The sequence below is a fragment of the Ostrea edulis genome, chromosome 7, assembly GCF_947568905.1.
Source record: "Ostrea edulis chromosome 7, xbOstEdul1.1, whole genome shotgun sequence".
Lineage (NCBI taxonomy): Eukaryota > Metazoa > Mollusca > Bivalvia > Ostreida > Ostreidae > Ostrea > Ostrea edulis.
In genome coordinates, this window is record NC_079170.1 from 41,594,023 (window position 1) to 41,608,520 (window position 14,498).

The 14,498-nt window shown below is 34.8% G+C and overlaps 1 protein-coding gene across 1 annotated transcript; it reads right to left on the reverse strand.

The window, feature by feature from the left end:
- Positions 1–7,316: 7,316 nt before the first annotated feature.
- On the reverse strand, positions 7,317–8,375 carry LOC130048681 (cytochrome P450 1A1-like). Its single transcript, XM_056145694.1, has one exon. The coding sequence runs from the start codon at positions 8,373–8,375 to the stop codon at positions 7,317–7,319; it is 1,059 nt and encodes a 352-aa protein (XP_056001669.1).
- Between the last annotated feature and the right edge of the window lie 6,123 nt (positions 8,376–14,498).

The window sequence follows — 14,498 nt, forward strand, 5'->3', positions numbered from 1 at the left end:
GTCAGACATAGGTAGTGATTTTTCCTTCGTCAAACACTCGGTAATCATGGGTCTTTTGGACACCACTTCACAAGGCTGCGTCAAACTTAAAACATTAACATAGGTACTGATTGTTCCTTATTCAAACGTGAGAATCATAGATTTTTCCGGTATGACCTTAAAAACTGAAGTGAATAATCAATATAATTTTCTATGTATTGTCTAGGGAAAATCAAAATCATACATGCTGTTCGAACTACTTTCGGAATTTCACAACTAATCAATGCCAAGGTAAGTGAAAATTCAACACTGTGTGTAGAACTTCCAGCAATCTGAACATTTTGGTCAAGTAATATCAATGTTAAAAGGTTTGGTTGCGTTGGTCACAAGTTCAACCCCGGCCTAGAACGAAAGTGGATACCCTGAATTTATGTGTTTTAAGTTTTATATTTCTTCACGTAGGATAATTTTATTCTTTGTACGTTCTATAAATATATTTAATTCAGTACATGTCATACATGGTCATCTTAATCATCCGTCAATAACAACACTTAAGTCTATGTAGTTTGTGACAGCGTAGCGAGAATTCCATTTTCATCAAAATCGAGTTTTAGAACTTTAGATCTACTTCGTTAGATGGTCAAGCGATCTTGAACTGATTCGCGTAAATCATTTTATACGTACTACTGTCAATGTTCAAATATAGAACACCTCAATTTCTCATTAGAAAATCTAGACTGTTTAATTATTATCTTATGGAAACAGTAAATCAAGAGAAAAACACATGAGAGTTTTATTAATCAAACCAATTTTTTTTCAAAAGATAAAAAGCAGTCCCAGACTATTTCTGTGAATGTTTACTTTTAATTTCCTTCATATATAATGTTACAAATTTACCTTGTACTGACCAGTAATTCCATTAAGCTGTACATAATACTCCCTAAACAACTAATTAGTGTCAATGCGTGTGAAACGTCAACCTTTAAATGACTGTGTATATGTATCCACTGTCTTGGCTTTCACATCATTCTATTTTTCTATTTATTTTACTGCATTTTGTTTTTGATGATGTTCACTTTTATTTACCCAGTATGTCCAGACGGATATATTGATGTGAACTGTTCCAAAACGTGTTACCCTGGATTGTACGGAGAAGAATGTCTTCATGCTTGTCCATCGGAATGTAATAAAACGTGTCATCACGTCACGGGAGACTGTTCAGGCGCTTCTACACTGACTGATACAGGTTTACTGACGATAATTCCAAATTCAAACACTCACAAGGTCACTATCACTGTCGTGAGGATGCATAAAAAAAAATTCTTGGTTGGTTTTTTTTTTAGGGGGGGGGGGTATTATTTGGGTTTTTGTGCTGTGGACAAACTGTGTTGTAAATAATTACCTACATGTAAATCAAAACAATTTCCATTTGCCCCAATTCGCAAGAAAGTACACTTGCGAGTGTTGTTCTGTGAGGGACGTAGTAAAGCATGGCATCTTTTTTCGCTCAAAATACATTATCAATATGTTGAGTGTATAATAAGGAATCACAGAAACTCATAAAGAACTGCAACTCGTCAACCTTTTAGATTTGTATTTTTATTTGAAATAAGCGCAGAAAACGTTTATAAAACATTTATTGACATGAAGTTCATTTCAGGATCTAGCAGTGGATACCTTAAAACATCAACATTGGTACCTGTTGGAAGTTCATCAGGATTGTTAGATGATAATATATCACCGCAACAGCAGCGGAGGACAAATTCGGACAATGGTGCATCCAAAGAGCTTAACCTGCGAGGTTATTGATTGTCATTTTATGTTAGAGTGATCGTTTGATTCACCTTTCAATAATAGAAAAATGTTTATCTTCATTGTTTCACCGGGTACATGCATAATCGGCTATTCCGTTGTTATCGGACATTCGGCTCAGTGATGTTGTATGTCTGGGAAACATAGAGTAAGTTAATACGTGGATTTTATTGATAAAGACACATTCTATACAGCAGCAATTGTAATACTAAATAGGTATATTATCATCCTCTCAACAGTTAAAAGCGCACTTAAAGCAGTTCGCGCTATACAATTGATTCATGCCTACTTTCCTATTGTTGCCTTGATCATTTAGAAATGTCACAACGTCCAAGATATCTGGGTTGCTTTGATATTGGGCTATGATATTGCATGTTTGCAAGATTACTAATCTTTAAGAATTGTAATTCTTGTAGTCATTTAATTTCTGTGGAAGCGAGAGTATTATTTATATTCGGATTTTATCATCCCTCTCGTTTCTGTCCAAGCCTTCATAAAGTATGTGGAAAATCAGCCATGCTTCGGTTTAAATTCATTTCAGCTTGCTAATGATATGAATAGTTCGAAAACTTACATAAATCAATCCATAAATAATTTTTCCGCAAGGGATTACAATTGAAATCATTCAATCGTCGTCATTTCAAACAATACATCCTTTCGCTGTCAAATTCACCTCCATGATAGACAATGACTTTAGCGCATGTGTCACATCATTTTGTAAAACATTTCGAGTACCCAAAGTGGTTATATGTCTTACTTATAGTAAATCGCATATAAATCTAACTTTTTTTAGTTTAATATCACACGCATTGTATTTCATTTCTGTGAATGGACTTGTTCTTCCGAATATGAAAATAATGAATTACTGAAAACAAAATAAATAAATAGAATCAACTGAACTTTTTAGTGGAAATGTCAAATGATCAATGTCGGATCAAATTTAGTTTTAAATATATATGGGGAGGGGTTTGAAAATCCTGCAAGTTTAAGCAATCCGACATAGATTTTCATGTACACTGATTATTATTTTCAACATCATCAAATTTCGTTTTTAAGGGATGAGGGGTGTAGATGAAAACTATGTGAATTTAATTTTTGTCAAACATTGAACCTTTATCAATAAACATTGTTAATTCGTTTGTCATTTTTTTTTTATTCTTTTTTAAAGGATGTCCTAATCGGTATCTATAAAATTGCATGCAGACGATAAAAAAGTACAAAATACGTAGCATGGTATCAACAACAGTCAACAATTCCTCTGGTCCCTCCCTCACCCCTTGAAAATCTTCTAGATCTGCTCCCGATATATTTTTCAAAACAAACAGCACAGCAAACACAATATGTGTATTTATTTCAGACTTTATCGAACTTGCGATTACATTTTCTTTTGTTTTTCATTCCACCTAACACTATGAACTATTTATGTAACAACTTCCTTTTTTCTATATTGTTTTCGGTATTTTCATTATAATCATATTCAGAAGTATAAGTCCATTCACAAAAATAAAATGCGTGCGATGAGAAAATAAAACTGAAAAAATTAGATTTTTGAGTGATTTACTAAAAGTATGGCATTTCAGCCACCTTGGGCTTCTAGCTGTTTTACAAAAAAGGTGACATATGCGCTAAAGTCATTGTTTATCATAGAGGCGAATTTGACAGCGAAAGGATGTATTATTGAAAATGACAACGATTATCGTTGCTTTAGTGTGAAATTGAATGGTTTCAATGGTTGCGAAAAAAATACTTTTTGGACTGATTTATGCAAATCTTCGAACGATTCACATCAAATGTAAGCTGAAATAAATTCAAACCGAAGTACGACTGATTTCCCACATACTTTATGAAAGTTTGGACAGAAACTATGGGGATAGGAAAGACCGAATATAAATAACCTCCTCGTTTCCATAGAAATTAGTAGTCACTGAATTCGTATTGTGTATTTTTCTTTCAGATACCATGGGTGATTTCACGTGCTACTAATGTTGTTTACACATACTTCATAGAAATTGATTTAATGTTGAATTAACGGTGATATTCAATATCACAGAATAATAAGTTGGACTTTTAGGGAAGATGCTCAATATTTAAATTTACATTTCTATTTATGCCCGGATTGTATCAAACTACATTTGTATATATGATAGTACATGTATGTATTATCATGTGTATACGGTACCAATCCACACGGCATGCACCAAAAATGTAACATGAAGCCTGTATGTATGCTGGGAATTAAATGAATCTAACTTTACCCAAAGTACAAGTCATATCGCCTTATAAAAAGAACTCACTTTCAATAGTACTGTTTCCGTGTTGTACCCAAGTTCGGTAGTGATTCATAAATTAGATTCAACACCTTGTTTGAAATGGAAAGACCTGTAAAAAATTAAAAATTATAGCATAAGTATAATATGGTTTACGAATAGTTGACATCAAAAAATATGTTTTTAAACTTTACAAGTCTTTTCATTTCAAACTACAAACGTCAGCACGATTAATCAGTAGAGCAGCCACGTGACATATACATGTAGGCATAAATGGTAGTAAAAGTGGATCTCTCTCTCTCTATCATTATATACAATTACAGTTTTTCTATGATATGCTTTTGTTTGAAAGTAGTGTCCCTTCATTCCTGGCGGTAGTGTGTTGTTTATGAGTAGAAGTCAGAATAGGTAAGTTTTTACTGTGCTTTTTGACAATATATCTGTAATAAGGTCTGCAACGAAATAAAACAGTTAACCAGGTTTCTTCCAGATCGGCTGCAGCAAAGGAATGACATACTGCAAAATCGGAGATAATGCTATTTTAGCATTCACATTATATGTACATGTAATAAAGGGATCTCCTAGCCGAGAGAATAACACTTCATTGACTAAATGTATGTCTATTATATTATACGAGTTTGTCAAACTAATACATTATTAAATTTCCTTAATGTCTGTAATGCAATCAATACAAGTAAATATATAAATCCGATTTGTTTTAACAATAACAGATGATTATTGAATATAAGGTGAAGATAACGAACAGTGATCAATCTCATAACTCCTACAAGCAATACAAAATAGATAGTTGGGACAACACGGACCCCTGGACACACCAGAGGTGGGATCAGGTGCCTAGGAGGAGTAAGCATCCTCTGTTGACCGGTCACACCCGCCGTGAGCCCCATATCCTGATCAGGTAAACGGAGTTATCAGCAGTCAATATATATTTATTCCTTTATTTCCGCGTTATGAAGTTAATATTATTCTATTTTACTTCCCACCTTCTACATGTCATGACTTGTATTCATCTATCTTACAGCTATCCAGATGACCAATGGACGTGGATATCTTTTATTGCACTGCTGCCTTGCATCGTCGTGAACAGCTACACTTCCTGGCGTCCTGTACAGACTTTTGGTGAAAAATTAACTTTAAGCTACAGTTTAAAATGCAGATCTCGGAGCACTGGATTTGCGTTGTGCCCTCAAGACTTTTCTCAGATTGTGAAAATCGCTAACTAGACATTTCAAGCAACCTATGATTTTCAGCAAGTGTGGAAAAATAAATTGAATTATTGAATGTGCAATCATGATTACAAATATGAAAAATTCTACAGAATGATAATTTTATTCAGTACGGCAACGAATATAAGCCTTGATTCGTAGAACAGAATCCAACTGATTGTGAACGCGTATAGACAATATATTTGTATTTAATAGTTATTTGTACTCATATATTTAAAACATCCATCAACAGAAAAATATATTGAGGAATAATATACCGCATCAATTCGTGTAGCAAAATCATCAGACACAAACAGGTTTTCACAGTGATGAAACTGCACGATATTTTGTTACAAAGTGTTGTCCTCCTGAATCCGTCTTTACAGTCTGATAGAAACATATATTTGTCATAAATCCGATGAAATCAAGGTTTACTCTTGACAAACTGAAGGCGTGTTTCTTGATATTCATTTTGTAGACATGTCAACAATCTTGCTTATGAAATACAAACCAAATTGAAACAAAACGAAAACAAACCTAAAAATAAAAAAGTAACTCTTTCGAAACAAAGATTTAGATAGGATCAGCTCAGAGTAACAAAACAAAAAACCCTATACGGGACAACAATTTTCCGGGGAAAGTCGCATTGTTATATCAAGTGTTTGTCGTACATACATGTAAATATACTTTCTCAAATTTTATTTCCAACCTATAATTCATTGTCTGCAATACTGTAATTAACCTCCAAAGATTCCCGAAACAGCATTGTCCCCTATCTAAGCACCGATTTTGACATGACGTTTGGCTTTTGTTGGCAGTTGGAATGTTTTTGACTGAAAACAAAAGAAACTATATCAGTGTTCTCTGCTTCTTTCGCACGGAGGACTTCCATTTTATATAGATTTGTTCCTAAGAAAATTCTTCAAATGTCGACATAAATTACGTGACAATTCGTTATTGATGAAGGTGTTGCTCGTTTCAAGTTTCCCTTGTGTTGACTTTCGACGTCATTTTTCCGTATAATTGATCATGTAAAAGTCACGTGATTCGCCACCATGTTAATGCCCAACTTAAAATATCAAAACAAACTTGCAATCCCCATCAAAGATTTGATCGATTTTCAAATTTTAAAAAAAAATACAAATAAATCAGGGGTTGATCAAACTGTTCAGATTTTAACATTCCCTACGTCAAACCTAAGATATGAAATTCGTTGTGACTCTTCCTAGGCGAAACACTGGGCATATACATGTAGAAGTGAGAATCGTGGATCTTTCGAATGAGACCTTAAAAACCAAGGTTCCGTGCTGAGGCAAGCATTAGCGTGATAAAGAGATTTCACTGCTAAGGGCGTGTGTACCAATCGTATGTCTGAAATCGTGGCACTCTACCTTCAGTAGTCTCAGTCTGATTAAAACTTATCGAAATGGCCTTATAACAAAACAAACCAAGCCTATTATCATTAATAAACAAATATAATGCTATATTGAAGCTATTGTGGATATCACAGCGGGTTTAGACTTATAAATAGATGATTTTTCGAGATTGATCGATTAATTGTTTAACGTTCCTTACGTGAACTTTTCACTTATATGGAGACGTCGCCATTGCCGGTGAAGGACTGCAAAATTCATGCCTATTCCCGGTGCTTACGGTCTTTGAGCAGGGAGGGATCTTTATCGTGTCACGTCTGCTTGACACGAGGTTTCAGTTTTATCGGTCTCATCCGAAGGACCGCCCCATTTAGTGACCTCCTACGATAAACAAGGGTACTGAGGACCTACTCTAACCCAGACTCCCACGTGATGATTCTTACAGATATGATTTATGCATGAGGTATTATAGAAATATGCTAACAAATATTGTTGAACTTTATTAGTAAGAAGATTTATTTTGAAAACATACATTCATCAAAGATGATAACTAAATATATTCATAGATAGAAAAAAATCCCTACAATATCTGGCAAAATTGGTTACTTTCTGTATCTAAATTCATTTAGATTTTTTTTTTTTTGCAGTATCACAAATGTTTAGAATTCTCTGGAAAGCACACAGATATTGTACGGCTTAGGGTAGTAAGTGGTACTAAATATTCCTTCTAAGTCGTATTCCTCTTGTTGCGGTTTTCTAATTTGACATTTTTGAAGAACAGAGGCAAGTAACAGAAAGAGTTCGTTACGAGCTAAAACAGCGCCAGGACACCTTCGTCGTCCAGCACTGAAGGACAACACACTCTCAATTTTGCTTTTATTCAACTTTCCCTCCGAGTTCAGAAATCGTCCTGGGTTGAATTCAAACGTATCCTCCCACTGTTCGTCATGACCAACGGAGTAATAATTAAATATAACAACAGTACCTTTCTTAATCATGTAGCCGTTTACAAAGACGTCCTCTGTTGCACAGTGAGGAAGACCTAATGGAGAGACTCCTGCAAGACGCATCGATTCCAAAATCGTTGCCTCCGTCCATGGCATCTGCTCACGGTCGCTCGCTGTAACTCTTCGATTTCCTATTTTCTCTTCTATTTCTTCCTGAATCTTTCTCTGAACATCTGGGTATTCCGCCACATAAAGGAGTAGCCAAAGGAAGGCTTTCGCTGACGGATCAAATCCTGCGCCCGAGTAATCACCAATGACGCCTAACACATCATTTTTCGTTAATCCAATCTCATTTGGCTCATCACCTAATTTGTACCTTATTATCTTTGACATTAACAAATCTACGGCATGACGCATGTCTTTCGGATCAAATGTTTCCAATAGTTTTTTAATTTTCTTTGTACGATATTTTCTTGCTTCACTGATAAGTTTGTAAAACTTTTGGAGTTTTCCCCGAAAAAGAAATCTCATCCACGGTAGAAGATCTGTGGGGTTTCCCGTCTTCGTGATTTCTTCCAAACTGCTGAAATTTTTTATATATTGTAGGAAATCCTCATCATTTCTCACATTTTCACCTTTACCATAGCAAAATTGGTATATAAAGCTTCCTGTTGCCTCCATTACGGTTTTATAAGGATTAAACGGCTTCTCATTTTGTCTGGTAAACTCATTAACAATTACATCGACCTCATCCTGAAGGATCTCTTCCATCTTCTTGCTATGTTTTGTTGCATATTCTCGGACAACACTACTTCCAATTTTTCTATGCAGAAGATATCTTTGGTTAAAATAACTGAATGTTAGCGTTTTCATGTTGGCAATGAATTTAAAAGAATTGAAAGGAGGTCTTGCAGCAAAACTATCAGACTGTTCACTCAAGACTTTTCTTACGGTATCATGACCATTAATTATCACTGTAGGCCAAACTCCAAGTTGAATTTTATATACATCGCCATATTTGGCTCTGTAATATTCAAACTTTTTTAAAGGATTTTTTCCAAGAAGAGACATGTGGCCGATTATTGGGAATCCCCATGGTCCGGGAATTGACTGTGACCTGGATAACAGCGCTTTTGTGACCACTATGACAATTGCGGTTATTGTTAGGAACAACCATGTGTCCATATCTCCTGTTAATGATGACAGCATATCTAATACATCCATAACGTATCTGAAAAATAAAGGTCACACTATTTTCTTTCATTACCCTATTCTTGCAGAGGCGTAACTATCGGTATACATGCATTTCCAATTCCTTTTGAATTTGATTACCAGAGCTTGGAAAATCGTACCTGTAAAGCTTCAAATAGTGTCTAGGAAATTGATTGTATTTTTTGTAGATTGAATTACGTCGGGGAAACTAAAGCGTCGCTAAATAAAAAGAATATCGAAACATAGATTTCAGATTACCTGTACTGATGATGTAGACTTAGTATTTCTTGACATAAGGTAAAGATGAATCATAGAAATGCCATGAATATCTGGTAATTTGTACGATCCACGTCAAAAGCTAAAACCTTTACCCTCTTCCTTTGAAAAACTAATGTGAGTTATTTCAAGAAATCAAATCCAGTCCATATTTGTATTTGTCAACACCAAGATACAGATTTTATTTTATCATTATGGATGCTGGCAATCACAGGCTCTTTAAACCACTGAGGGATGAATGAAAGTTTTCCGTTTCACGCCGTCTATTATTTTTTTAAGTTCAAAAGACCAAGTATTTTTTACAAATATATATTCATGGGTCGTGATTGTAAGTGGTAGGGCGTTCACTCCGTCACCAAGGGGTCGTGAGTTCGAGCCCCGACAAAACGTCAAACTAAAGATGTAAACATAGGTAGTAATTGCTCCATCGGAAAATGTTCGGCATTTAAAAGTGAAAATCACGAGTCTTTCGGTTATAACGTTAATCATGAAGGTCCCGTGTCACGGCAGGTGTTGGCACGTTAAAGAACTCCCACTGCTGCAGTCCTAAGCAAAGGTCTAAAGAACTGCGAATGATAGAAATGTTTCGTCGCCACCTTCTGGTCAATATTTAAACGTTATCATTTTAAAATGATTTTTATGTAAATACACATATTGATATGAATTTTCATAAAAGTTAATTTGACAAAACGAGGAGAGATTACTATAATTTGGGTAGATAATCAATGTAAAACGGGAAATATTTTTAAAACATCCCCCCATGAAATACAAACTCCCTTTTACATGTTTTAGCAAATTCATACCCAAACTTTTGTTGTTTCTCGGGGGTAACATATATTTACAGACAAAAACACGGTGAAAATGTTCTCTCTTTGATCAATTGCAAATGAGGTTAAACTATGAAAAATGAAGATTAATCAATTTTGCCTCAATAATTCAAAGTAATTTAACATATTAAATGGTTATTTATTCATATCAATAAGCATTTCATAGTAGATTACGTTTTAAAGCCTGATTTCAAGGAACAGATAAGACGTATCACAGTTAATAATCAATTACTAATGAATTCTACTTTGTATAAAAAATATCATTAACAAAATTGCAAAGCTTTTTAAAACATAGGCGGGAATCCAGAGTAATCGTGTGTAGTTTTTTGTGGTACTTCTCCTACAGCTGGTAACATTTCAACGAGACGTAATGCTACGTTCCCACTATCACAATTCCCGGCACGATTGAAATCGAGGTTTTCATAGTGGAATAAACGTGGTGACCCTATTATATCGTATCTAATCTTGGCGTCAGTCGTGACAATCGTATTGATCGTAGAAAATTTCTTGACTGTCAAAAATATTTCTACGATCAACACGATTAATTTTCAGTCGTTATGACAGCATCAAATCGTAACAAAGCGCAACATATCGCATCTAAACGTGCTCCCAATTCGTGATGATCCCAGTCAATCTTTTACAAGATAAACACTATGCTATGTTGCGATTGGTTGCAATGTCCCACGATCTGTCACGGTAGTTATGATAGCTTGAAAATACGAATGTATATTTAATTGCCGTTATAAAATTTAGAAATTCATTTCAAAATTAAGGATTATCTCCCTCATGCATAGCTCTTATCCTCAGACTAATTTGACTCCACTTTTTTGGCACATTGTTTTTCCCTATAATAGCTCTAAAACTTTATTGTTATTTCGGATTTCAAACATTTCGGTTGAGCATCACTGAAGAGACATTATTTGCCGAAATGCGCATCTGGTGCATCTAAATGGGTATCGTAAAAGTTTTACATATTAAGCATACAGTAATCCTGCAAATGCCACGTTGTCATTAACCTCAATGTCCGACCTTCTCAGTGGGTTGTATTGTTAACGTTCACTTTCTAGATGTGTAAAAAAAAACTTAAGTCAATGGTCAGTCGGGCTGTATATATACTTGTCGGGGTCCAATCGTAACTCAAAACATGATCAGGTTCGATATCATATCATATCGCAACATAGCGCATCGGTTCGTGATTAATGTATCGTAACGTATGCGAACGTATATGTTTTTACACCATCGTCCCAAATCGGTGATGATTGTATGAGATCGAGGTCCAGTCGTGAACTTCATAGGGACAATCTTATCAGAACGTATATGATCAAATTTGAACGGGTGTTCAATAGCGTAACACATCGTGTCACCTGATTTTTTAACTCACACCATCTACCTCGTATTGATTAAAACCTGAAATTCCAGAAAACTTCCGCCATCAGCTATGAATGGTTCGCACGACAGTGGGAACCAAGCATGAAACAAATAGCCAAGCACACAGTGGCTAAGCCCGTTTTGGGCCCGAACTCTGTGATAATATAGATATAGAGTATATATGTATGGTATCAGTGTTCGGGCCCAAAACGGGCTTGGTCCCTCTGGTCAAGCAACCAACCAATAATGCGTACCACTTATCTCTCTGTGTGTCTGGTATACCAGAAATAATAAACGAATAACATAGTTTATATGAAGAATGTCGCACTGTTTCCATCTGACAAACTTTACAACAGCATTCCCTTCAATTGCAAGGTTCGTTAGTTCCACTGTATTGTAAAAGAACATAATTTCAACTCCTCATTTGGTATAACATCTTATACTCAAAGATTCAAGAGATGGATTTCCTTTAAAGTCACGTTTCAGTTTCTAGCACATTTAATATAAAAGTTCATAGATCACATGAATTTGAGTTACAGAACCCATATTCAATTCCATAACTTTCAAAGGAAAATATTAAAGTTTTGTGCGAATATGACCTCATGTGAAGCACTGGGCATCGTGTATATTTTGTCCGTGTTTATCTTTCTAAATTCCATTTACCAATTCCCCCAAGGAGCAAGCAAATACGGAAAATTGCAAATAAAGTTAAGGTTGGTATAATTGACTTGTGATTATATTGATTTAAAGTTTGCAATGAGTAGTAGTCATAAAGCATGGAGTCAATCATTCCTGTACTGGTGGTTAAGGTGTGTGCTTTGCAACAAGGATGTACCATGTTTAATTGTTGATGCAGACTCTCAGTCAGACCTAAGATGCTTAATATTTGTAGTGACTATTTATCAAGCACTCGATATTAGAAGCGAAACGCAAAATATTTTCCTCCATATGACCTCAATATGGGGGGGGGGGGGGGTGGTCATACATGTAACCACGGTGGGCGTTTCTTCCATTAGGAAACCTCACTGCTACAGAATTGAGCACGTGTACCATAAGAAAAAAATTATAAAACCCCACCTACAACTGATGATTATATTGATGAGTGAATATTCTTCGTATGGAACGTAAAAAACGGACAATTAGGATTAATAACCTTTCATTTTCCATTGCAATAATTCATACCTGAAATGCTTTGTCTTCTTGAAACGAGTATATCCGATGATATCAGTATTTCCTGTAATTCTAAGTCTGTACGTTAGATTCGCTACACTGTGGGTGTATATCGTTATCACTGGGCGACTGTCCTCTCCTCTGTTGATCATTGCATAAACGTATAAAAGATAAAGTTGGGCTTAGGCTTCCATGTTGTGATTGGTTTCGCTCTTCAATTACGATAAATATTCTTTGTAGATATACTTTACTTAGAAATACAATATATAACTTTTAAATTTGTGAAAACCTTTTGTATGCTCAAATAATATTCAAATCATGAAAACTTTAAATTATGGCATTTGTAAGATATCACATCGAAAAACAATTTTACATGTTTTGTATTTAATACTAGTAAGCAACGCCATATTGTTGGAGTAGATACATGAAATGACAATTTTTTTTCCCAGATTGAACTCATTTTTTCCTTGCTTTCAAAAAACATACAGAGCAACATTCAACAAAGAAATCCTCTATATAAGTGTTCTGCAATAGCGGTATAGATTTTATCAAAGTCTGCATGTGTTCTTTTCTGAAGATAAAACCGTTCAATCAGTGTAAGGGAACATAAGTGAACAGAATTGTATCTTAAAATAGCACCGGAGCTGGAACAGGACCTTGATTTACACCAATGTGAAATCAATATCGCTACACGCTGATGGAAATGAGTATTTGGCTTATCCTGAAGCAAACATCTTACTGTATATTTCGATATCTGTTCTAAAGCACTTAATTTACAGATATTTCATCTATACCAGGATCCTTTTGTGGTACCATAATTATGACGAATAGTTTTTCTAACGTTTTATGAGATAAAGAGAAGCATGTTTTCACTTGTTCGGTGAAGATTGTGTATAGATCTGATGGAAGGTACCAGAAACTCCACATTGATATTGTCTTTCAGTACATCATGTCCTCTGTTGACAATACATATTGATAGTGTGTAGGTAGAGCAAGGTCACACACACATACTTAACCTGTCCTCTAATCAATAATCACATATCATGTAGGTAGAATAAGGTCACACACAAATTGAACTGTCATCTAATCAGTAAATCACTAATTCCCTTCCTGATAACTGGGGTTAATCTTAGGAGTTGTGGTCGATATAAAAAAAAAACAGGTTACGGCCCCCAAAATCATAACATTTACGTCATTTGATGCTTAAAAGATCATGCTTGAAATTTACACACAAGAACCAATTATGGTATACTTTCATTTTATTAATCATTTCAAATTGCACCTCGTCATCTTAGGAGAAATTATACACCATATACGTGTATCTGTATTGTACGACCTAGCGACACCAAAACAGTTATCTATCCACAGAGGTCATAGTAATCCACGTGTCATAGTAATCCACGTGTTAGGTTGGTCTGGATTTTCATATTTCCCTTCGCTGCACTGATATTGATTATGAAATATGCTAATTATGATTACGTTGACCAATGAATGCAAGAAGAAGCAGTTAATAATAATGATATCACTACGCACAGAACTTCTATTCCTTGTTCCATTAAAGATAAAAACAAACTATATCTTATTCTAAAAGGGTTTTTTTTTTTTTTTTTTGCTCGAACAGTGATACGCAATGGAAATTCCTGAATATATGATATGTAATATATCCACATAAGTATACATACAGTGACATATGAAAGGTGAAGATAACGAACAGTGATCAATCTCATAACTCTTATAAAGATGAAGATAACGAACAGTGATCAATCTCATAACTTTTATAAAGATGAAGATAACGAACAGTGATCAATCTCATAACTCTTATAAAGATGAAGATAACGAACAGTGATCAATCTCATAACTCCTATAAAGATGAAGATAATGAACAGTGATTAATCTCATAACTCCTATAAGCAATACAAATAGAGAATTGGGCAAACACGGACCCCTGGATATACGAGAGGTGCTGTTTTTTAAATCAATGTCAAATTCAGTCATTATTAGTTCTTATGTCGTATAAAATATCAAAACATAAACTGACTTT

Bases quoted from the DNA above. Each gene is read 5' to 3' on its own strand.
- LOC130048681 (XM_056145694.1), bottom strand. From the start codon at position 8,375: ATGGAAGAGATCCTTCAGGATGAGGTCGATGTAATTGTTAATGAGTTT.